At 36.3% G+C, this 26644-nt stretch overlaps 1 protein-coding gene across 2 annotated transcripts in view; it reads left to right on the forward strand.

Moving 5' to 3' along the window:
• The first annotated feature begins 4219 nt into the window (after positions 1-4219).
• Positions 4220-26644, forward strand: part of LOC123004960 (cadherin-related tumor suppressor) — a 53870-nt gene continuing 31445 nt past the window's right edge. For both annotated transcript variants that reach the window (XM_044398518.1, XM_044398519.1), the window contains exon 1: positions 4220-9928. In XM_044398518.1, the coding sequence (XP_044254453.1) occupies positions 4769-9928 (5160 nt within the window). In that variant the 5' untranslated portion in view covers positions 4220-4768. The remainder of the gene's footprint in view (positions 9929-26644) is intronic.

The raw sequence follows: 26644 nt of genomic DNA on the forward strand, positions 1-26644 counted from the left end.
TTTCGACGCGCATTGATGAAACGTTAAAGCGTACAGAGGCGATAATTAATGCCACATAAAGCTCTTATTGCCGTCAACACAATAAGTAATCAAGGCGGCTTTACCTCAAGAATTTCGTCGAGACGGTGTAAAATCGAAGCCACCGAAACGTTGAACAAAATCAAAAAAGAAAACTGCCCTACGCAACAATACGATTCAAAGCTAGTCAGCGTCGTTAAAAATTCAATGCACCAGTCTGGCATCTATATTGTGGCCAATTACTTGATCAAGGTGTTTCTTCTTCGTCTAAAGACTGGTGTGCTTCGTTAACCGTCGACTTCCACCATATAGTCCAAGCACAATCTTTTTTGATACGACGGCAAGGACGATTACCTAGACATTAGAGGGTCTTGTCCGTCGACATTTTGATAAACATTTGCACAGGGCTAATAAACTGGGTTTTACTTTGTACATAGATATAAAAAAATATCCACTGCATTTTGTTAAGATTAAAAAGTAAAGAGGATTTTTGGTGAATTTGGTTATCAAGAAGTGCCAGTAAATTAAAAAAAAAAGAAACATTAATCAAGAAGTATTTAAAATATTGTTTTCTAAAGTTATTAATAATCAAATACGTTTTAACATAGTGCCATAAATTTAAAATTTTATTTTAAAAAACTGTATTTTTCTAAATTTTATACTACCTACAGTCCCGTTTAACTGAATTTGATAAGACCGAGGAAAAGACTAACGACGGTGCGTCGAAAATTCGGTTAAAGCAAAATAAAGATTTTTTGTATTTTTAAGCTTTATTTGAACTAAATTTTGTAAAATGAAATATTAGGTTCTGAAGAAAATTTACACTTTTACATTTATACAGGGTGCGCCTTGCGCCAGAACTCGCGTCCCAGATGCAAATGTCATGTAAAGTTCTTTAGAAGTGCACTTGATAGAAATTTGGAAGATGCCTGACAATTATGAAATTGAGAATTATGACAAGACTACGTCAAAAAACTGGCATTTATTTACAGGCCAAATTACATTGTAAAAAATCAATTTGCGTTTTTTTGCACTCAATTATACCTAAGATACCAGGAACATGGAAAAATGTTGAAAAAATTCTATCGAGAGATCAAAATAATTTATCTTTGGATGCGAAAACGTATGTCTGTTTTTGAACTTACTACAGGTAAAACGTCAAATCAAATGACAAGTCTAAAGGTAAAACGGTAAAATGCACTGAAATTAGTCGACGTATAATAATAGGTCTCTCGATATCTATATAAATTTCAAGGGTAAATTTTGCACTTTGACAACAAGAAAACAGGAAACAAGTTCTTATAAACCTATGTCCGGAAATGCTTCCTAAAGCAACTAGAGCGATAATTCGGTTTTATATGAAAAAACTCTGCGTGGGTTGCTTTTCGGAATTAAAGTGGGTGCACGATTTACAAAAGTACCGTTTTCGTACGTTGTACTAAAAACTAAATTAGCCAATAAGTTTGAATCTGCCAAAAAAATTTCAAAACACTTCTTCTAAATCAAAATTTTACATCTTAAATGGATTGACCTTTAGTGCCTCTGCTCCCCTAATTAGAGTATACAATTTTTGATGTCATCAATAGATTCAGCGCCAAAAAATTACTCCATGGGTATGTAAATCGTAAATTTATGTTTACATTTATTTATTTATCTATTTATGTGTCAAATTCTACAAATTTTAACTTGTGCTGAAGGGGCCTTAGTGGCAGTAAAAAGCCTTTGATTTACAAATTATTGTTATTTTCGGACTCGACGGCAAAGAAGAATAACATCAAACCAAACAACCAAGACGAATTTATAATCATGTATTTTCCTAGTCAGTTAATTGTAAAAAAGAAACGAATAATCTCATTTTACGATTCACTAATTATTGTAACTTTTTGTTACGCTATTTTTTGTTTTGCTTGATTTAAACAAGACATTTGCGACCTTTGGCGATAACTGCCATAAAAATTTAAAAAAAAAATGTGTTTGAATACAGTGTTTTTTTTTTCAAATTCTAATTAAATACCAGTACGTACATTTGTACTACACTTTTTTGATTTGGGTCAGTAAATTCTCCATAATGAGCAGAGCCGGATCGAGGGTGTCTCAGGTGATTAGTGGAAAAGGGCGCCAAATTAATGAAAAATAATCAATAAAAGAAAAAATTAAGACAAAACTAAAGATTAATGACGTATTTTCTGTTTTGTGATAATTTATTAAATATTTTTTAGATGTTCTTGGAAGAAAAATCAATGATTATTATTAGTGGACGCTAAATTAATGAAAAATAATCAATAAAAGACAAAAAATTAAAACAAAACTATTTTCAACAATGAATGACGTGTTTCTGTTTTGTGATAATTTATAAACAAGGTAGCTTGGATTGTTCAAAGTTTGTAGGTATTTTCTTCGTTAAGTATCTTGTTTTTTATAATTCTTAGTTTCTGTACGATCAATTTTTGTAACTGTAATTTTGTAATTTCTTGAAATAAAAATCAAATTATAACAAAAATTTATCAAAACCGACTTTCGTACCTATCCAATTTTCTTAAAATTTTAACATCTATAGACTAATAGACTTAATTAAATTGCTGGGACACCATGCATGTGTACTTGTTTTACAAGAGCTCTTCTGTCTGAATTTGGTTTAGATTCGGCTTTTAATCAATCAATCAATTTATTATCAGCCAGGTATGTGTACAATACATCTTTATACGTCAAATTTATAATATTAAGATTAAAAAAAAGAACAAATGAAAAGAAAAGTTACTTACAATAAACAAACAGTATCAAAACTAAAGTTTAAGACATCGAAATACATAAAAAACATCAGACCTGTTTACATAAATGTTAATTGTTAAGATATTCTTCAATGGAATAGAAACAATAATGTTTTAATGAATGTGAATACAGCATTCTCTTAAATTACGATTTCTTTAATACCTGGAGGAAGGTTATTAAAAATTCTAATGTCTGATCAGTTAAAACCACTATTAGAGCTGAATTAGATTTGATTTTTTTCACATCAGTAGTACTGGACATAACATACAGGTTGTTAAAAAAAAGATTGTAAAATATTTCAGGAGACAATAATCAAAACAAACAAAAGAGTCTTAATAAACATGGGTCCGCAAAGAACAAAAAAGAGAAGCTTCTAGTGCAAATTCTAAAAATTTTCACATTCGATATCTCCGAAACCGTTACTTTGCAGACCCATGTTTGTTAACACTTTTTTGTTTATTTTGATTCATACTATCACCTCCTTAAATATTCTGCATTTTTTTTAACTCCCTTTATAGAAAAAAATTTTTGAGAGGTTTCTCGAAGAGTCTGATGTTATAAAATTAACGATAATTTAAGAATTATGAAAAACAAAAAGTTGAATTTTTGATCAATGTACTAATTTTGTCACGCGTTGTAACAAATGCAAAAAATCTGTGTTTTCTAGTAGATGTCTACAATTTATTGATGATGAAATTGTTGTTCCAATTGATTTGAATACAGGTAAAAATTTCGGCGTCTCAGCCGGACCATAAATTTACATTTCTAACGAAGTCTATGCTGTTCTACCTGCATTTTTAAAGAAAAAAAAATTGGACGGATAACACCCGCTGTTTTTTTATGAAATGTTAACATAATAACGTCTTGATAACGAAATTTGTACAGCGTGTTTACATTTTTCGAAAATGTGCGGCCCATACATAAATGATGAACAATGGGGTATTTAATTTTTTTGCGGCTTGATTATAAATTTTATAATGCAAGTGGGACTCGTAGTAAAATAAGGCAAAAATTTGAGCGTAATTTATGTAGCGCTTACAGTCATTGCCTGTAATTTGCGCTTATAATAAACGATTTGTAAAAGATGTGCAGAGTCGCTCGAGTCAGTTCCATCATTATTTCCGGACCTAATTAACAAGCGTAAAGCTGATCTGCATCGCTGAGGTAATAAGAGACGGGGTAAACCGAAGATAAGGCTTGTCGATCATCATGCGTTAGATATTCGTTCGGAAATAAAAATTAAGAAAAAAACACACACAATAGATTTACGAGCTAAACTCGGTTCAACTGACATCCTCATAAATATTGTTTATGTTTAGGTCGGATATCTGAAGTACAGGTGAGTTGGCAACACCGACAGGTTACCTACCATTGGCCGTGGTCCACAACTCCTCCCAAGAAAATGCGGCTTAGTCGAGCTCCGCGCGCGAGATAATACGGTTCGTCGTTCGTTCGTCCACTTCGCACATGTGAGATAAAGCGTCGCGACGCTTGATTCCTGCAGATTCCTCGGATCGTCGCTGTGCCCATCGTTGAAATCTCCGGGAAAAAGCACAGCAGGATTGAGTCGACGGCATTTCCGCGAAGTGATTCGAGTGTCACACCCGCTAGTGCAGTGCAGATCAGTTGGATTCTTGTCGGGTGGTATTCGACGCCCTTTGTTGCGTGTTTCCGGGCGTCTTCTTCGGTATGTTTTATCCCAGAGCGAATCCCCGTTGATCTCGTCTGAGCCGGCCATATTGCATACCAATCCAAGAGGGACGCCGTCATACGATCGCTGTCGGTGCAAGAGAGACCGATGCTCTTTTCTTGAGGCTTGAACAAGTTCGTGGACGGGGCGAGAGGCTAAGGAATGTTAGAGCAGCACAGCATCTAACACACGTGTCAACAAGCCGAAATGTTGCACTGACTCCGGACTCTAAAGCGCGAGAGATTCTAATCGGACCAACAATGCTGCGGTAGTGACAAATTCGAGCAAAAAATGCGGCTCACTTTTTGCTTTTTGGGCGCTCTTTTCTGTCTGACAGGGGCCCAACAGCCGCCTGGACCCGGCCCTGGAGACTACTCCACGCAAATGCAATCAAGGGCTGTCGACACAAGGGTGACTTTCGAAATTAAGGAAGGACAACCGAAAGGAACACTAATCGGAAAAATACCTACGAAACCCGGATTCATTTATAGATTCAACGAACCTCCGAAGGAATTCAGCATGGACGCAAAAACCGGAGAAATTCGCACGAATGCGATCCTCGACCGGGAAAATCTCAAAAACGATAGATATGATCTAGTTGTCCTTTCCAGTCAACCGACTTATCCCATCGAGGTGCGAATTCTTGTACTTGATATCAATGATAATCCTCCGGAATTCCCGGAACCGTCGATAAGTGTCGCGTTTTCTGAAAGCGCGGCTGCCGGAACTCGTCTTCTTCTAGACGCAGCCAGCGATAAAGACATCGGAATCAATGGTGTTTCCGACGATTATCGCATCATCGACGGCAATAAAGACGACAAGTTTCGATTAGCCTTGACAGTCAACCCTACCGGAGAAACCTCCTATTTGCATTTGGAAACAACCGGAAAATTAGATCGCGAATCGCAAGGCTTCTACTACTTGAATATTTCGGCTCGTGACGGTGGGACTCCTCCGAAATTCGGTTATCTCCAAGTCAACGTGACAATTCTCGACGTGAACGACAATCCCCCGATTTTCGACCACAGCGATTACATTGTGTCTCTGAACGAAAGTGTCCCTCCTGGCACTCCGGTGTTGCAGGTGATGGCGACCGACAATGATCTGGGCGATAACGCCAAGATAACATATTATTTAGCCGATACAGAACGCCAATTTACGGTCGACCCAGAAACCGGGGTGATTTCAACAACTGAAACGCTCGAATGTCCGCAACAAAATTGTCCGCAAACCACGAAATCCTGTCCGAAAAGTTGCGTTTTTACGGTTTTTGCGCGAGACCACGGCTCGCCGCGCCAAGACGGCCGAACTTATGTCACTGTTAATTTAGTAGATGCTAATGATCACGATCCGGTCATTAAATTCCGGTATTTTCCCTTCAATGCGATGTTTGCAACGGTGGATGAAAACGCTGGGAACGGATCGGTGGTGGCGGCAGTCTCCGTCGTCGATTCCGATGAAGGACTCAACGGCGAAACGACAGTTCGGATTGTCTCCGGGAATGAACTCAACCATTTCCGGTTGGATTATACTCCAAGTTTTGACATTGTGCGAGTGAATGGGGTGTTGGATCGTGAAGAGATTAGCAAATATAATCTGACGGTGGTGGCGACGGACAAAGGAACGCCTCCGCGAACAGCGACTGCGTTTCTAATAATTCATGTTAACGATGTCAATGATCACGAGCCGGTTTTTGAGAAAAGCGAATATTCAGCAATTTTAAGTGAATTAGCACCTCCTGGAACTTATGTGGCCGGAATAACGGCGACCGATGAAGACTCCGGTGTCAATGCCCAAATTTACTATGCTTTCGTTTCGGGAAACGAACACCAATGGTTTAGTATCAATCCTGATACGGGATTGATAACAACTCGAGATACTTTAGACCGAGAAGTGCAAGGAACGGTTGAATTAAATATTTCCGCAAGAGATGGAGGACCTAACCCGAAATGGGCTTACACACAACTAAAAGTGACGATTTTGGACGAAAATGACGAAGCCCCCAGATTTTCTCAATCAAAATTCAATGTTAGCTTATCGGAAAATGCACCTCCTGGAACTTTAATTGCGATGCTAACAGCTTCTGACCATGATCAAGGAACAAATGGAAGCGTTGCCTATTCACTACATCCAGTAACTCAACAACATTACGATAACATTCTAGTTTTGGATTCTTTAACGGGACAATTAACCACAAGAAAGAAATTGGATCGGGAAGAAAATTCACATTACGAAATACACGTTATCGCCAAGGACCAGGGCTTACCCCCGCAATCTTCCACAGCAACTGTGTATTTGAATGTGATTGATGTGAACGACAACAGTCCGGAATTTTATCCTCAGAATTATTTCTTCGCCGTCCCGGAGAACGTTAAACCCGGAAGTTCGCTGGTAAAAGTGGCAGCGACCGATAAAGACGAGGGCGAAAACGCGATTATCACTTACAATCTAGAAAGTGGAGGTGACGATTTATTCAGTATTGACGAATGGACCGGTGTTATTACAATCCGGGGCGATTTAAAATCGTGGACGAAACCGATTCATCGATTAAAAATTTCAGCCAAAGACCACGGTGACAAGAGAGCTGCGGAAGATGCCACCGTTGAGATAATCAAAGAACGTGACTTGGAAGAACTCCTTTTCGACAATTACGGCTACGAATTTAAAATAGTTGAAGACGATACCGAATGGAAACGTCGCAATGTAGGTCAAGTCCATGTGCGAAACAACGATGTCACTTATTCGATCGTTTACGGCGATCCTGACCACAGTTTCGACATCGACGAACGCACTGGAAAGATAACAACTGCGAAAAAAATCGATCGGGAACAAACACTCTTGTATAGTTTGACAATTACTGCGCGTGTAGGTCTCGCTTATGGCAAGACTCTTGTCAACATCGTGGTTTTAGACTTGAATGACAATAAACCCGTCTTCGACCGCGATAAGGACGAAGTGAAGCTCGCTGAAAACGCTGCTGTCGGCCAAGAAGTGTATCTCGCGCGTGCTAGAGATCTCGATGCGGGCATAAACAGTAGAGTGACATATAACCTGAATTACAATCCGGACGATCAGTTCAGGATTTCCGAGGCTACCGGAGTGATTTATTTGAATCGGCCGATAAGGGTCGAACCCGGATTCAGTCTCCACGTTGAAGTGACGGCGAGTGACGGAGGCGAACCGCCTCTTTCATCAAAACAATTGGTCCAAGTCGTGATTGAAGATGTTAATGATCACACGCCGGTGTTTGATCACACTTCCTACGAAACATCGCTTTTAGAGTCGACTCCGGTGAATGAAAGGTTTTTCGCATTAGCTGCAACCGACACGGATTTAGGTTTCAACGGAAGAATTTCGTATGTGATTTCTGAAGGGAATACTGAAGGAAAATTCGGAATTTTCCCAGATGGGTATCTGTACGTACGCCAATCCCTCGATCGTGAAGATAAGGATTATTATTCACTTTCGGTGACGGCGAGTGACTTGGGGAGTCCGTCGCGGTCTTCGGTTGTTCCGGTGGTCATCCACGTTATCGATGAAAATGACAATAGTCCGGAATTTACAAATGCGAGTTTTAGTTTCAATATAAGAGAAAATGAACCTCCCGACTCGTTCGTCGGGAAATTAACAGCGACAGACCGCGATATCGGACGCAACGCTGAGTTGATTTTCTCATTGTCCAACTCACAGAACGATTTCGTTATTGATCCGAAAAATGGATTTATAAAAACTTTGCATGTGTTTGATCGTGAAGAACTGGTTCAAACCACCGGACTAAATTATTTAACACTGGAAGCCACCGTTACGGACAATGGAACTCCTCGTCTACGTGACAAAGTCAAAGTTAATGTTTACGTGACTGATGTTAACGACAATCCGCCGAAATTCTTACGTACACCTTACCGAGTTCAAGTCTCTGAAGGTTCGCCTGTAGGAACTCAGGTCATTAGACTGTTTACCTCGGATGCCGACGAAGGTCTCAACGGGGATGTTTTTTACTCGATCGTTAAAGGCAACGAAGACGGTCGTTTTACAATTGAAGAAGCCACTGGACAAATAATCTTATCGAAAATTTTGGATCGCGAAACCATGTCTAATTATCTCTTAACAGTGGTGGCTCGTGACGCAGGCCAAATGAAAGAGCTGAGTTCGACTACCACCGTCAGTGTTGAAGTCATGGATGAGAATGACAATTCTCCGGAATTCACCCAAACCAATTCTAAAATAAGTGTGATTGAAACAACGCCGATTAACACCGAACTAATCCAGTTTCGGGCTACCGATGCTGACTTGGGGATGAACAGTGAAGTGGTGTTTTCGATAAGTGCGGGTAATCGGAAAGACACATTTCATGTCGATCCGTCTTCTGGGACGTTGTATTTGCACAAACCGTTAGATTACGAGGAGTTGAGTGCTTATCAGTTGAATATAACAGCGTCAGATAATGGCAATCCGAGATTATCAACGACTATTCTGTTTGCTATTGCTGTCGAAGATGCAAACGATAATCCTCCTTCGTTTCCTAGTACTGCGATAGTCCGGCAGATCCGTGAAGGCATCTCTGTACACACCCCCATAGTCACGGTTACGGCTGATGACCCCGACTACGGCATCAACGGCAAAGTCACTTACGCTATATCGCAGCAAGAACCGGATGACAGCAATAGACACTTTGGGATTAATCCGGTCACAGGGGTCATTCATACTCTTTTACCAATCGACAGAGAAACCATCGATACTTTCCGGTTAACAGTTGTCGCAACTGACGAAGCCCAGCCTGTCTCATCCCGCCTTTCCGCCAACAAACTCGTGACAGTCATCGTTGAAGACGTCAACGACAATGCCCCAGTTTTCGTTTCAATGAATTCAGCTGTACTTCCCCAAAACACACATTTTCCAAAAGAAGGCGCTTTGATTATGAACGTCTTCGCTCGAGACCTCGATTCTGCAACCAACGGCCTCGTCACTTACGAATTAGCGAGCGGCTCTCAGAATTTATTTCGGTTAGACCAAAGTACGGGAGCTTTGCGTTTGGTCAAACCGATCGAAAACCCGGAGCCAACCTATCGCCTTTCGGTGAAAGCCACCGATGAAGCGGTCCAAAACGAGCGAAAATCCAGCGAAGCATATTTGACGATAATCACGACCGATGTTTCGGCCAAAGGTCCCGATTTCGAAAGCCACCTCTTCACCGGAAGCGTTTTCGAAAACGAACCTCCGGGTACGAGCATCTTAACGGTGTCTGCGAGCTTTGACTCCGGTGAAGTGGAATATTACGTGACGAACGTGACTGGTGATGGTGCTCAAGTTGACAGATTGTTTGACATCGACACTAAGTTGGGAGTCTTATCAACGGCCACTCAATTAGACAGAGAACAAGGGGTCGATACATACGAAGTCGAAGTTTACGCAATCGTTGCCAGCGGATCGCCGAAAACCAACAGGACCAAGGTGAGACTCGTTAAGACGATTTATTTTTATATGTATGTGCTAACCGGGACCTGAACTATAAAATATTCAAGTACGATTATTTATAATACCTGTTTCTGAAGTATTAATTCTCGCATTAAACGGCGTCGACCACCGACACAATCGTAATCATATGTATGGACAATAATTGGCGTTTTAGCTCGCTTTAATATATTTCAATGATTTTTTTCAACAGAAAATTAACTTGTACTTATTTGGGTTGCTATTCCTGTAAATAGACGATGCTGAAATGGATATGCGAGACGTCTGACAAGCTTTTCATGGCCCCTTAATATTTTGTATTTATTGGGATTTAAAAAGCTATACATTTGATAATTTTATATGTAATTAGAAAAGTAAATAAAGACATTGAATTCTGTATAATTGTAACCACTCTTATCACCTTTTAAATTTGAAAAAACACGTTGAAACATTTCTGGTACAATGCCTGCAATAAAATTGAATAACTGCAAATTAAACATCATCAAGAGTAACAAATTTTCAACGAAAATAAGAAGGTATAACGCCTAAATAAAAAAAAAACAAAACAAAATTTTTATACCAAACTTCTCAAAAGAAGCAAAACATTTTTTATCGATTATTATATTTTTAATACAGAATGATTTAAAAAAAAACGGCAGGCCATGTAAAACTTTTATTTGTGTCCGAATTTCAAAAATAAAAAAAAAGAATTAAATGGTTTTTAATTCAGTATAAGCTGACGATTTTACATTTTTCCTAATTGTCATAGAATATTTTGGGCTATATTCATTCAACTGTTTTATTTTAAATTGGGACCCATATTTTTTTCATAATTTCATGTGCATTAGGTTCTACTTTTACTAAAAATTGTTTAAAAAGTTGTCAAAGTTGAAAATAATTAATAAAAGTTAAGTGTTTCTAAAAGAATGCAAAACATTGTCAAAACTAAGGTAATTTTTTTGTTTTATATTTTTAAATTTAGGACTTTTTTACAAATTCTGGAACATCTATGCTGGATAAATCAGAAGTTCCGTATTTACTCTGAAACAAAAAATCATCTCATTATTGGAGATTTTTCTATACTTTCTATTCTTATAAAACTTTTAATTAATTTTGTGACAGAATGTTTGCTTGTTTTATGGTTGCCTGCGAAAACTGGTGTTAAATATGTGGCCACATGGTGTAATTTGGGCCAACGATGGCCTTTATTGAATGTAAGATATAAATTTATGTGTTGTAAAAGCCATCAAATAAAGTCTTGAAAGAATAAATCGATTTTTGCTGTAGGTATAATGTGATCGCGAATCTTTTCATCGGTATCGGATGAGCTGTACACGCGATCGCGTCGATTAATTAGGCGATTCCTATTGCAGAAACTGGTTGTCAATTTTGACGAGCGATTTCAACATGCGCATTAATAACGTCGCCTAGTTAAAAGTTAATTAAGATAATCGTCTTCGCAAGCCGTAGCCGTTTCCGCAATTTATTCCCTCCATCTAGGCCAATAGAATCTCAAAAATTCGCATAAGATCGGTTGTAGGGCATGTGCGCCCACCCGTTCCGTTGTGGTTTGATTAGGAGAATCGTGAAGTAAACTCGACACCGATTTATTATATGTAAATTTGCTTGGCTGTTCTGAAAATAGCGGTGATAAATTTCCATCAGTGTCGGTGGAGGTTTGCAGGGGGTCGTATTCGAATACGAGGGCCATTAGTTCGAGATTTTATTCGCATAATGCTTACAATTACCGTAATGCATTGAAAAATATGCATATTTGCAAAAAGTTAATTGCAATAATTATACGTGGACAATGTAACAAGAGCGATCGCTGCGTGAAAAGTCATTTGTGTTCGAGCTTGTCAGAAGGGAATGCGAACTAATGCGCTTTCGTTGTTCTGCTATATCTTCTGATACAGATATCGGTTTGGAATCTATTTAGTTCTCAGGCTCATGCTGCAGCGCTGTGTGCAAAATGCAGCTTTGTCAAAGCGATAGTACACATTTATACAATCGAAAAAACGATGTTTTCAACAACATGCAATAAAGTGTCACAACAACGCAGATAAAGTATTCCGCCACATTCGTTACTTACAACCAACTTTTTGATAGAATCATAAACTTAAACCGATTAGTTTTGTGACTGAGAATTTGCTACTTGGAAGCTTTTTGATTTTGTTTCAATTTGTGTTTAATTAGCTACAAATGTTTTTTAAAAATTTTTGCGTTAACAATAAAGAAAGTTTTTGATGAAATGACATTTTGCTATGCCTTATAGAAAGTGATTAATTTAAACTATGTAGTAGTACGGTAGAAGTTCAATAACGTGAACACAAAAATCCTGAGAGTGCAAAAATTTTTGTTTTTTACTTTAAACCGCCTATTTTTTTAATTAAAAAAACATAACACAAACTTTCATATGAAATGCACCAGTGGCGTAGCGTATAAATTTTTAGAGATAGACGTTTCAAAAATGAACAAAAAATGTGCCAAGTGCATATTTTTCATAAATTGGTAAAATGGGTTAAATGATGTATCTACTAGGATCAGTTTTTTGAGATATTACATTAGAGTTTCAAAAGTCTAAATACAAATTTTGGAAAAGTTATGTTGAATTATCTAATTTTAATCAGCCAGAAGAACACAATTTTTGTTAAAAAAAATGTGTACGCTAGAACATAGAAATGATATTTTAGTGACAGGACAAAAATTTCAAGTGCCGTTTTAAGATTTTGAAATAAAAATGTTTTTTTTTTATTTCAAGGATAGTCCAGCTAGAAAACCTCTTAATAGAAACATAAAACAGCACCGATAGGTTCATAGTATCGAATGGTTATCGAGTGTTTCTCTCACCAGCAGGAGTAGGATACTCGTATTATTATTACTGCAAAAGTATACAAAAAGGTCATTGAAAATTGACAATAAAAACACGGATTTAGTACTTTTTTATGGGTCTAGGGTTTAGCATAAAAAATATTTCAAAATTTAAATTATTCTGTGAATAGTGCTTTAATGAAAAATGCTCAAAGTTCACACTCCGTGATGTTTAAAATGGCAACTATTCATAGCCACTTTTGTGAAATAAGATAACGTCACTAATGGCCTAAAAAAAAGAACAACATGTTGTGTTTTTTTCTTATTGTAAATATTTTAGTTAGTGGGTCCGTGGATCAAAAATGTGGCGGGTCGAATCGGATAGAGTCGCACGAAGGGTTCGATCTTATAGCCGTCACGAGGAATAATCGCCTGTTTAATTGGCCCAATGGAATGCAAAAAAGTTGACATTTCTCCTCTGTTATTCAGAAACGTAGATTGTCACTCCGATATATATGCAAGAGCGATTAACGAAGAGAGCGGCGCCTTTGAGCGATGTTGGACCGTCTGCTCGCCAACAACGGCAATTTCAAGTGTGCCGTGTGGCTTTATAATAAGCAATAACTTAGGCAGATTTTTGTATGTGTCGTGTTGTTTTGGCGTTCTGTAAGTTATGGGACAGATTTATACGCGCGGTTTTCATTCCCAAATGACAAATGGCTTTTTCTACACTACGTACATACAGGAATCGAACTCAGGCGCCTACTGTGCGATACATAGAAGACTGAAGAAGCGACTTTATTAGATTAAGTCGAAAGAGGAGGAAGAAGACAATATTTTTAAACCGGGCTTTGTAACTGCGGACTGTATATTAAGTCACAATTTAATAAGAATTGCAAAAGCTTCGTCCAGTTTACTTTTCCCCTATTTTGCAGTGTTTCTGTAGCAGAGCTTCGTTGGTCAGCTCTACCTCTGGTAGGTTGTCATGTTGGCATGTCGAGGTTCGTACTCCGGACCCTTACCGTCGTAGCCATGTTTCTCCGTCTTTATTTTGTTTCACATTCCGATGCTACTTTTCGATCGAGTTTCATCCCTGAAAAGCTTCAATTTTGCGATTATACAGGGACGTACTTTTCAAACGTCTTATTTTTCAAATGCCAACCACTCCTTTAACAAGAGCCGAGCCTACATCCAGTCCCAGCAATCATATATCATATTACAGCCTAACCCAGAACGACAGCCATGCGGACCCTGTGATAAATAGCCTATCCAGTGACCTAAGTCCGATTCTGTAGGCAGAACAATGGGCCCAAATTTCTGAGCTCATTAGCGGATATCATGACGGCATGAATTCGCGCAATCACGACAACATTGTCGAAGTGAGCGTATTTTACAGAAGAGTTTTAGATCCATTTGTATAGTGCTTACTAGACAATATCCAATAAATAACAAGAACGTGATTACATAGGGTAGAAGCGAGCTTTTACTGCCAGTTAATGCGACGAATTATGATAAGAACTATTGCTTTGCGCCGTAATCAACGACTACAAAATATCCCTCTTTTCTCAACTGTAAGTCTTTGTTCATGCAAATCACCCGTCATTCTCTGACCAGAGTCGTACCGAAAGCAACCACAATCCATTACAGGCACTTTCAATTTGTTTCGAGACCATCACCGCCAAGAATTTATCATTCGACGGCAGCGTGGTTTCTTCTAATGCATTCTATCACAAATTTTGACGCGACATCGTTCATTTCGAAATGAATATTCATTTGAAACACGCAGGGCATATCTCGAAGCATTAGTCTTCTGATTAGGAACCATTAAAGCCATGTCGAATTAAAGAATCCCGGTTCGGTCAGAATCAGAATAAGGCTACGATTCAAACTTTATTAAATCAGCTAGGAGATTAGTTGATAAATCGGGTTTTGTTGCGACTTCATTCCAAGGAAGTTTTCAGGAAAACAACTTCATTTAAAGATCGTTATACCAGCATTAAAAAAACGTGTTTTCTTATGATTCCTAGTAGAACATTGTTATTGTATATGGAGTTGTTATTGTAATGAAGTGTTTTTTCGGTACCTCGGGAATAAATTAATTTCGAAAAATCCCACGCTACTGGTTTATTGTAGGTAAATTTCATGGTTCCGGAGATTCAGAAATGAATTCTGAAAGTAAAATAGTTGGTTCAACACCTTTTGACTGTTGAAAAGTTGTCACTGAACTTTGGAGAAAAATGCTTCGTGTTTTTCTAAGCTTGCAGTACCCACACAAAGTCGTGAATTTCTTCACGGCAACCTCTGCAAGTCCGTCGACTAATAAATTACGCGCAAAATGCTATCGCGTATCGGTAACAACTGCCGTATTTTCAATAATAATTAAACAGATAACCTAATCAATTAAAACTAATTTAAATTCAAGATATCGTCTCTCCGTTCGTGGTTTGCAAAACTAGATTTTCCACTAACTTATATTTTATTTCCCGGACTTTGCGTGTAGAAACCCGCTCTCTATTTGGATATCTTAATGCCTTCGACACAATAAGCGACAATAAAAATAAACAAAATGCCTGCATAAAGCATTTGCATTTTTCCAGCTTTGATTTGGAAAAATAAGCGTTGTCTGTTGAATCAACAACAGCGTCATATACCAACATAGCAGTGCGAAACTCCTGCTGGGCTTGAACTTACTTGTTGCCCACAAATTACAATGGCTTACAAAGCATTGCGAGAAATTTGCGATCGGAGATTTCAAAACGATAAAGCGGCTGCTTTGTTGCATAGATTCTTTATGAATATAGGCAATCGGAGGTGGACAAGCGCTGTTACTGCAATTTGGAGCAGATACTACATGCTTGGGGGTGTTTCTCGTACCCGCATGAAAACACTTAATGAATACTTTGAAAATTGTGTGTGTGTAAAAAAAGCAAGAAATGAATAATCTAGGCATCAGTCGATTAAAGCGCAGAGCTTATTTTTATGAATTTCTCATAGAAATTCAGCAGACGCATAAAATTACCAAGGGACCCATTAGAATAAAGATCCTTTATCATGAATTCTTCGTTCATCGTGATAATACCATGTGATTATGATTTAGGCGATCATTTGGCATAACAGAAAAGTTTTTTTTTCACATTGAGAAACGATAGGTTTCGGGCCAACTCCGACTTATAGAGGCAATTATTTTTGACAGCACATTGTTTAACAACCAATAATTATTTGTAGATATCGTGATGATCCGAAATTGTTATGTTGTTCGAATGATGTCTAGCCGTGGCCATACATAATCTGCGACTACTTTTTTTGTATAAACGATTGATTTTTTAAGGTTGGACATCAGAGAGTATCGCGCTTCGAGATAAAATTTCGTCCTAACGTGTGGGTTCCCGTTAATCAGGGTTGTGAACGAACGGCGACAAAGCTCATGAAATAACAGGTGCCGGATCTCACGATAATTATCCGGTTTTGAGGTTGGCGAAAGGACTACGTCGAGCCACTCAAGTCGGACGAAGATAGCAGATAATAATTGTTTGGTCCAGAATTAAAGTGCCGCTTCCACTTTAATAAGGGGCGGGCATACAGTAGCGAAAGCAAGAAAAAGAGAGTTTTATCCTAGAGTTTCATCGGAGGGACAAAGATGGCCGCTTGTGCTTCATTCCGAAATGATATTTTATTAGATAACCCTTGCGATTGCGGTTTTTCAGACTTAAAAATATTTCGGAAGCTTAAAGCAATTAATCTGATCATTTTGTGGGTTCCGCTGTGATAATAATAATTTAGAGCTTAAACGGACCGTGCAAAATGTTAACGTGTTAATATGGAATTTAAAATTTAGTTAATAGATTTCTATCTTCGCGTTTTGTTCCCAGAACATGAACACGGCTTGTGAGAGACGATAATGAATGAAATTATTTTTCATCAAAGACTATTTCTACATAGTTTGTACGGAAAAAAAAATGTTTTCAAATATTTCAAGTTTCTCTTTTCGCACTTGGCAGATTTGTTCCAGATCTTATGAAAGTGAGAGTTGTCATTTGCATATCTTATGTATTGTCGCAACTGTGGGTGGTTCCTCGCTCGACTTCGGTGTTGTTTATCGATCGGAATTTCACAATTCAGGATTCAGTCATGAAATTTTGTACTAAAGGATTGATTAATTTGATACAACTTGAAAGTAAATAATCGTTGATCTTGTGTTTTGGTTATGATTAACGTCCACCATTGAAGCACCCAGGGGTCAAGCCAGCGGGAGTGCTGTATCTCAACCAGCAACTATCGATATGTTCAAAAATAAATATCCCTTGTTTAGACATGGTTTAGGCCGACAAGCCTGAGCTTGCGGCCATTTGTTACAAGGAAAAGAAAAGAATCTAAGATATAACGTGTGAAATTTTCAGTTTTGTGTATTTGAGCACATATTTGAACATGTCGGCGTTCCTGCAACTCAATGATTAATAGTTACCTGTTAATAATAAAATATAATTGACAAGGCAATATATATCAATCTATCAATGTGCTGTCTGATTTGTTATAAAAATCATTTAGCCGTCCTAGTGAGAAAACAAATAAACGTTCAGGTTTTTCTCGAGCATTGAACCTTAATGTAAGCCGGTGGCGTGGGCACAATGATATTTTTTGAATGTCGAGTGCGTTTTATAAATATGACAGATTGTAAAAACGGCCATTTTATGAACAAGTTAGGGCTATTTACGACTTTTTATTAGGTGTAATTATTTCGAGGTGTGCACACGTGATGTAATAAAGAAATTTACATTTCCTGAGATGACGAGAATATCTCTGGTTGTTTTCTAATTAGTTTCACTAGTGGGCTATTATTGTTTGACGAATTGGAGATAGTGTGGAACATAAGCCAAGTTATTAAATAACACACGTGTGACTCTTCTCGTTCAAAGTAAATTTTATGGATTAAAATTCAAATGTAAATGAGTTGAATTTATTTGTCATATAAATTTAAGTTAAAACAGTGAGCCCCCCGTCGCGTTTGGAACGGGTTATTCGGACGCCCGATGGCAAACCAAATTGCGGCCCCGCCAGATTTACACCGGACCCGTCCGTTCGTGATGGTAACTACAACCTCAAAACAATGTGCTACATGGATGATTATACGATTGTTTTATACAGATCTTTACGTGTTAAAATGTTAATTTTTTGACGGATGAAATGTGACGGGGAATCGAGTTAATAAAATCGAGGATGTAATTGTGTTTGGGCTGGAAGGGATATGTTTTATAACCGACCGATCAAATCGTTCATTTCAATCCAATTCAGGGCAGAAAATTTCCTTGAGGAAAAAATAGCCGTAGCGCGGCTCGTCTACAAGTAATTTCTCTCTTTGGACGCGCCAAGCTGTGTATCAGCAAACAAAGAAATTATGTTGTTGGTTTACGTGTGGCTAATAAAAAGGACGCTCGCAGATCAAGATTCCGCGAGAGTTCGCCTGTTTCTCGAGAGAAGAAGGCGCGCGCGCTAAGAAAATATGACGTCTCAATAAAAAACGAAGAAAGATCTGCAGACGACAACGCGCCTGATAGCGATCAGTAACATCGATATTTCTGCAGATCGTAAAGTTTAACTGAAAAAAAGACGATCGGAAAATAGAAGATGTGGCGGCTTTTGCGCTAAACTTTCGAAATTCGGACAATTCCCAATTCCTTTTGGTTATTCTAGATTCGAACCCCAATTCAAACGGCCATTCCGATATTATTATCGACAATTATGTTAAACTAATTATCTTCATAAAACCTCAAAAATGGACATTATTGATTAAATTTTTGTTAACGATTTTTGGAAAACTGTGGTTATCGAGTTACAATTATAAAAAGCTTTCTCTGAAAATCCTTTCAGCGCCTATGGTATTTTGTAGGTTTTATATTATTTTTCTTTATTTCACCAACAATAGAAAGGTGTAACAATTGTATTGTATTCAGGTGCTGAAAGTAAGAGTTAATTTTTGATCGTGTAACTTTATAATTTAATAAAAAAAGCAATTACCTTTATTGTGAGCAAATAATAGTTATTTATTGTAAGAGTGTGTTAGATAGCGTTTTATCCACGCAAGACTGTTTAATTAATTTTCTTAAGTGGATGAAACGCGACTAACACACGACTGCAATATAACGTTTTATCCACAATCACAGGCCCAAATTATTCCAAACTTAATTAAAAATTAAACTGACATTTAAACGTACGCCAAATGTGCTTTCGGTTAAACGTAGTAAGCTGTTACGCGGTTACTGACAGTGGAATAAAGTAACTTTATGGTTCACAATACAAATTTTCACAAAATTATAACTATAGTTTTTCGTTTTTAAACCACTTTCTTAACGCAAAAATTTCTTTTGATTGACAATTTTAATTCTTCATTCTAATTTTGATACAGGATGATCTATATTACGTAGCAGTTGCAGAATCTAATATGTTACCTAAGGGATTTATTATCGGCTTTTGTTTTTAACAGAAAATAGTAAGCCATAAGAATGGTTAAAATTTAAAAAGCTTTTGTTTTTGAATTATTTGTTTAAATGCTCCTTAACTTTCACTATTTTATCGAGAATGGCATACCATCTTCAATCATAACTCGCAACGATGCAAATTTTACTTATTTATTTATATTTTTAAATTTACAAAAAATAAGGTTATGTTCAACACAAATTAATAGTAAAACAAATTATTAAAAAAATTAAACAAGACAAATAAAACTTTTATTTATGGACATATTGACACATATTGTATCTTACGTTATGTTACGTTCACTTATTTCAAATACATAAGCTGTTTCGTATTAAGTAAAATGTATTTTTTGTATACGCTCCGAAAACAGCTGTTTTAGGGACTCATTTGAGTCCCTAAAACGAACCTTTTCCTTTTCAATAAAATAGTACGTAAAATAGTTATTTTAGGTACTCAGTCCCCAAAAACAGTTTTTCCTGACTAAAAAATAAAATTGGTTACTATGGTGGTGAATTTTTTTTAATTAATAAGAGGTGTGAATTTGTGAGCTTTAACAAAAAAAAATTGTTTGTAACACGTAACGTTTTTGCGGACTTATCTGCTATTCCAGTCTCGGTTTCATCTCGTTCGGAAAGAGCAATGATTCGTCCGCAAAAGCTGTGTTTTAGGTACTTGTAACAAAAATAACTATTAAAGGTTTGTAATTATTTATATAATATGTAATATAAATCTTTTCTTATTTTGCATTTTTTTTTAGATACGCTTCCAAAAATTATTATTTTATGGACATAAGTCCTTAAAATGAGTTTTTTTTTTTTGATAATTTTCAATAAAATAGTATGTAAAATAACTATAGTAAAAATAGTAGTACATACTAAAGTAGTTACCTATTTTATGTATTAGTACTATTTTTTATTTTTAACCACTATTTCCGAGAATTTAATCATACATAAAATAATATTTTAATCATGTGGATGTATGTTTGGGAGATTTAATAGAAAAATGTTTGGAACACGTACCTAGCTATTTATGTATCAGGTACGGAAAATAGGGTTTTAGGGGACGAATCGTAATTAATGACGAGGCAACGTAGGAGCCGAGTCTTTAATGAGAAAAGTCACCTAAAACCTTTTGCGTACGTGGTGCATACAAAATTTTTTTGTTAAAGCTCCGAAAACACGAATTCATACCTCTTACCAATTAAAAAATTTCGTTACCATAGTAACCAATTTTATTTTTTAGTCCGCAAAAACTGTTTTTGGGGACTGAGTACCTAAAATAACCGTTTTGCGTACTATTTTATTGAGTCCGGAAAAGACTCATTTTAGGGACTCAAATGAGTCCCTAATACAGCTGTTTTCGGGAGCGTATACAAAAAAAGTTTTTGCGGACTTATTTGTAACAAAAATAATTAATTTCAAAGTCATCTATAAATACTAAAAATTCAAGTTATTGAAATTTGGAAGCTTTTTTTGTTTTACCCTCCGTCGTGGAGTGTAATTACAAATCTATTTTCAAGTTAGTTTTGAGAGAACAATGAATTTTTGTAAATCGTTATGCATTTTGGTCTTTTTACATCAGTTTCGGTTTTCGGCTATATGCAAATGACGAAAGGAGGCGAGCAATCGATTTGGAAAAAAATAACCACCATCCGAGGATAATTCATGCAAAAATCGTCGGCATTATCGATGCAGGAGACTGAAAGCACTTCAGACCGCCACCAAATGAGTTTATCTGACAAGCTATCTTCCGCACACAGCTGCAATTACCGCTCTAAGTTTGCCTGCAGGAGGAAAAGATGGTGTAACGTGGAGTATTCGTATCAAAAAGGGACACACACACTCGATTTTCATGCTCTATAAAATTATTGGGCGGAGCTGCAATTTTTAATACGTATCCGCAAAAATTGATCATACCAATAAGATTCAGTCGAATATCAAAATATGCATCGATTTGTTCGCGGATGATTTATGAATGGTAGACGGTATCGGCAACGACTTTTCCAAGCCTCGAGGAATGTCGACTCGTTAAATTTTTCTACGTACAATTTTATCAATAGGAAAAAGTTCTTCTGGCGGAAGTTCATTTCCACGGTTTAATAAAATCGATTAGGCCAGAGGGTCGTCTGTTCCGCAATAAAAGGTGCGACTAGATGTTTCGAATTCTTGACGTAGTCGTAGCACAAAACCAATTTCTGTTTGCGAAATCTTAGCAAACCCACACACCGTAATACAATGGGCGTGTTTCGTAACAGTATACAGGGTGGTGAGATATCTAGCAGGAATAAAACAAAGCGAACTTCAAGTCGTAAATCTAATTTTATTATAAAATAAATTTGTATAAAAGTAAAATCGCTCGCGTTTGCATAAATAATCATCCGTGAGGTCTCCGAGGGTCATTGGCTAGGAGTTTCAATTGAAATTCGGCAGATTCCAGCCTCGCATTAAACATAAATAATAATTAATTTGTCGTTTTTGCCTAGTCGTTAGCACACAATACTAAGAGCTATAAATTCATTGACGATTCGAGGGCCGAATTTTATTATCATTAATAATTGGCTAAATGAGGCTGCTTTTTCTGCGGTTAGTCCAACGTGAGTAGAGCATGAGATGAGCGAGGCGGCGATTTATTAATTCTCGGCTCCACCTGAGATTACGCTTCCCACAATAAATTCGCGAATCTCGCGGTATTCCTACAAATTATTGGGACGACTGCGACGTTGATGATGTCAGCACGAGTGGACCACAGAGGACCGCCGTATTCTTTCAATAATGATGATTAATGACGCACTGCGTTACGTCACGCCTAATGTGAAAATTGCGATAATTTTCTTATATTCTAAATACCGTAATGCGATGTGAATCGGAGGGCATTGTAGCGGCAGGGTCGCACTAACGTCGTAATGACCGCGCTACCGGTCGCATTTCGTTCATTTATCAAAAACTTGACAGCAAGGACTTTTTTGTTGTCGAGACGGCGTTAGAGAAAGATTTACTTTTTAACAACACTCTACATAAAGGTTTCAACCACTTACATAGGCTTGTGAATCATTTGAAACCAAAGCTGGGCAAGCTACTGGTAGCTTGCTATCGCTTTCAAGCTGCAGCTAGAAAAACTAGTAGCTTTTGCATCTTATACCAATGATAAATATTTACAATGCACAAATTATTAAAATGTAATGTAAACGTAGAGAAAACTTTTGTTCAGAGTAGAAGAAAAGACCAAAAAAGTACTGCGAATACAAGTGGAAAAAAGCAGTGGAGTAGCGAGAAGAGGGGTCTTGGGAGTTCAAACCCCCCGAGAACAAAATCAGGAAAATCAGAGTATTTCGTAGTAGTAATAAAACTAAAATTACATTTTAGAAACAACCAAATTAAAGATTCGAATTTTGTATAGAATTATTTTCGATGTTGTCATAACTTCAGAAGATTTACAAATTTTTAGTTTTTTTATTTTGTAAATTGCGGCAAAACTGTACCTCAGACGTTATAATGTTTTTACATGCATATGTAAAATGTTCCGAGAAATTGATTGAAAAAACTGCAAAATTCTTGATCGTTTGGAAGTTATAGTTGAATTAATATTTTGGATATTTTTGACTTTATCAGGAATTTTCTCGATAACTATTTGACGTAGGACAGTTATATCTTTTTTATATGATAAAAACTTAAATTTGCTTTTCAACGTTTCCAAACCAAAAGGACTAGCGACAATAATTTCGAAGTTATTAACAATAAACCGCTTCGGGTGTAGTGTAAGGATAAGAAAAGGATTGGTCTAGAATTAATTATTACTTAATGCTGACAGCGTAAGTAGTTTTTAGACCAACCGAGTATGTAAAATAGTTAGTAAGTAGTCGTCAGTAGCGATCATGTAGTGATAACTAAAGTAAACCAATAAAGCCCTAAAAATCGAACCTCTTCTTTCTGTTCGTCCTCCATGTCCATGACGAACATTACACGGCTACTGAAAATCGCCCAAAAATTAAAAAAATTAAAAATTTCAAAATTGAACCATTTGTACTCTTTGGGGGTCCAAGAGACTTATAAAAGTACAAAAACATTGCAAAAATGCAAAACTAAGTTTTTGAAAAATTTTGTGATTGTCTGTATTATGAATATATTGAATTGACACTGTCGGCGGAGTGGTAGTGTAGCGGCATAAAGTCTCGCTTTACGGCAGGTCCGGGGTTCAAACTTCGCTCAAGTCAGCAATTTTTCATTAATTCAAATTCAAATTCAAATAGTAATTGTAATTAGCACTAGAAGATGGCGTCGCATAAGAGCGCAAACTTTAAAACATGTGCGTATGGTTCCATAAGTATAATAAAAGAGAGAGACAGAGTGTGGGAGAGAGAGAGTGCATAAGAACAAATAAGAACGCAAAGCATAATAAGAAAGAGAAAAAGCGTGAGAACAAATAAGTGAACAAAGCAAAAGTAAGGGAAAGCGCATAAAAAAGCATAAAAGCTTTTTTCTATTTCGGTGTCACAATGTAATTGAACATAGTAGCACAAAATGCTCTTTGTGACACTGTTTTCAGAAACATTTTATGCCACATTTTTACTATCACCGACATGTATTCTGCATACTGTGAGAAATTGTTGTATCTAAATCAACGTATTTCATCAAAACTAATGCAATTTGAGCTACTTTCAAGCAATTTGGGAACCGCATACGTCAAATGACAAAAATTTTAACTGTCAAATATATAACTCAATTGCTCAATAGAAAAAAATAGTATAAAAAACACATGTTACAACCTCTCATTGTGATACTCGTGCACAATGAGAGTGTTTGCAACACTACTAAAGTCTGTTTTTTTTTTAATTGGAAATGCCAAACAGTCTTAACGTTGGCATCACTAGTAAATTCATTCATGGTAATTTTAATAAAGGAAGTTGGCAGTTCCGGTTTTTTGAATTAATTTGAAAACAATGTCATTAAACGTCAACACAAAAAATCGTCTAAGAAAATTTAGAGACGAAACGCCAAAAAAGAAACAAATTCGGTACACTAACAGTTTTTCGAAATTTGGAAACGAATAGTTCGCAAGTTAGAAAAAGGCCCCGTTAAAATGTAGACGCAATTTGTAATGCAGGTTTGCTAAACATTCTTAATTTTTAGCAAAAAATTGACAAAACTACAAAATAAGCATGAATGAGAAAGAACCTCGGAAAGAACGCAACTAAATTAGTGTCTTGTGCATCGTTTTTGAGGAACGAGTTGAAAAAGTAACAATTTTGAAACTAAAGCTGAAGAAGAATTTATAAGATGCATCAACTTTAAGCTCATTTCAATAAATTACACAAAATTTATTGTCATTCATCATAATACCTATTTGTATCTTTTGCTAAATAACTTTTTTCTGTATATACATCCTTTTTCTTCAAAGTTTGTGTAGCAAGAATCTCATTTTTGTCCACAACATTGTGTGCTTACTTGCGGTGTGTTTCTGTCAAAATTATTAGCACTGAATTCTGTCTTTAGACCTTAAGTAATGATGTCTGTCCTCAGGTATTCAATTATTTCGTTTTCAAAGAGCAAACAGGCACACAAGATTCATAAAAGTCAAAATTTTGACAACATCTCAATTTGAACATATAACCATAATTTTTTAACCAAATTTCTAGGGACAAAAAACAAAGAGCAAACAGAATTTGTGGCTATGGAGACAAGCTGCTACCAATTTTTTTACCAAAATTTTGACTTGGTAATTTCCATTTAAAAAAAACAGACTTTATCTTCATCTTAAACACGACATTTTTAATTTTTCTAAAATAAATCAAAATGTTTACTAAGTGAATACTTGAAGTTTTCTCGAAAAATCGAGAATTTTATAATATGAGCAAATACTTTACTCGTATAAGTTATACTGGAGTATAAATTTTTATTATTGTTGCTTTTAAGAGTAGGCACTTGGGGTTTCCTCAAAAATTGTTTGTCGTAGAACAATGAGCGTTTTTTATAAGACCGAAAATTTAGTTTGCATTTCAATAATACTCGTACTAAACACAAAAAAGTTTATTATTTAATATTAATATTAATTTTGCTATCTACATACTTCTGCAAACCTACTGAATGCGCCAATTCAAAAACAAGATCTTGTTTTGGAAGAACATGTAGTGACGGTCACGGAATTTTGGATATCAAATTTATGTCAGTTCAAAAAATGTCAAGGTAAGTGACGCTTTTTTAGTTGAAATTTATTTTCGGCGTCAATTTTCCAAAACAATAATGCCATCAATATGTGGTTTTATACAGGCTGTGTCAGAACTCGCGTCACAGAGAAAAATTTCAAGATGAGGTACCAGAAATATGGAAAAAATGTTTAAAAAATTCTATCTGTCAAAAATTTATGACATTTGACATTTTTTATGTCTATTTAATGATACTGATGATCTTGTATATTTGCTTGATTTCGTCGAAGATGGTTGATTTCGCCGAAGATGGTTGATTTCGACGAAATCAAACAAATATAGTTCAAGGACAAGCAATACACAATGGAGATTTTGTATATGTTTTTTTTATAATTATTCAGTAAAGGTACAACAATTTTGCCCATAGAAGCCACAAACAACATTAAACAGAGTTATAGGATTTAAACTCTCATAATTTCAAAATTTGTATAGATAGAATTTTTTTAACATTGCGCGAGTTCTGGCGCATCTTGTATAAGTTCAATAAATTATTTTGAATTCTTGTCATTTTTTTCTCTAGCTATCAGGACAAAAATTTCTACAACAACTACTACAAGTGAGGTTAATTGCCTAGTCTAAGGCCCGTTTTACATTTTTATGTCAGTCGAATGACAAATCGTCCAAAATTCCGTGTCCGCCTGTGTTATTACATCTGCCAGCAATGCGAATCTTTATTTAGTAATACGTGATTTTATTGAAAAATGATTGATTACATTACTTTCTATACTAACTAATTAGCTATAAGTACAGTCACGCATCTGCTTTTCAGTCTTTTCGACACTTCTGGAATACCTACCTATTTCTGGACGTAGCATCCCGTAAATCGAAGATGTACACCAGTAGAATAATTTTTTTTTTTACCGATGTATACCTTTAACTCACCAAACCCTGACTGAAACACCGCCCAGTATAATAGTCTATATTTGTTTTTTTTTAACTTTTGTAACAAAAATTAAAGCAAAAAATTTTCAATTTTGAACTTTTTTAAGAAAAAACTTTGGTCACAGGGCCGTAACCAGGATTTTAATTTGGGGGGGGGGGAGTTGGGGGGTGGTTCTTGTTGGTCCATGAAAATGAAATGTGAAATGAAAAAAGGCGGATTAAAAATCAAAAATCTCTAAGTACACGTTTCTATTTTAAATTAAAATAAGAGATCCTAATTAAACACAAAAAAAATACAAATTAACTCACAAAAGTAACAAAAAATAAAATAAATTTTTAATGCTTTTTATTGT

This window comes from Tribolium madens, unplaced genomic scaffold (assembly GCF_015345945.1).
Source record: "Tribolium madens isolate multiple individuals breed KSU strain unplaced genomic scaffold, Tmad_KSU_1.1 Scaffold_20;HRSCAF=117;Tcas5.2_LG4, whole genome shotgun sequence".
In the NCBI taxonomy this organism is placed as follows: Eukaryota; Metazoa; Arthropoda; class Insecta; order Coleoptera; family Tenebrionidae; genus Tribolium; species Tribolium madens.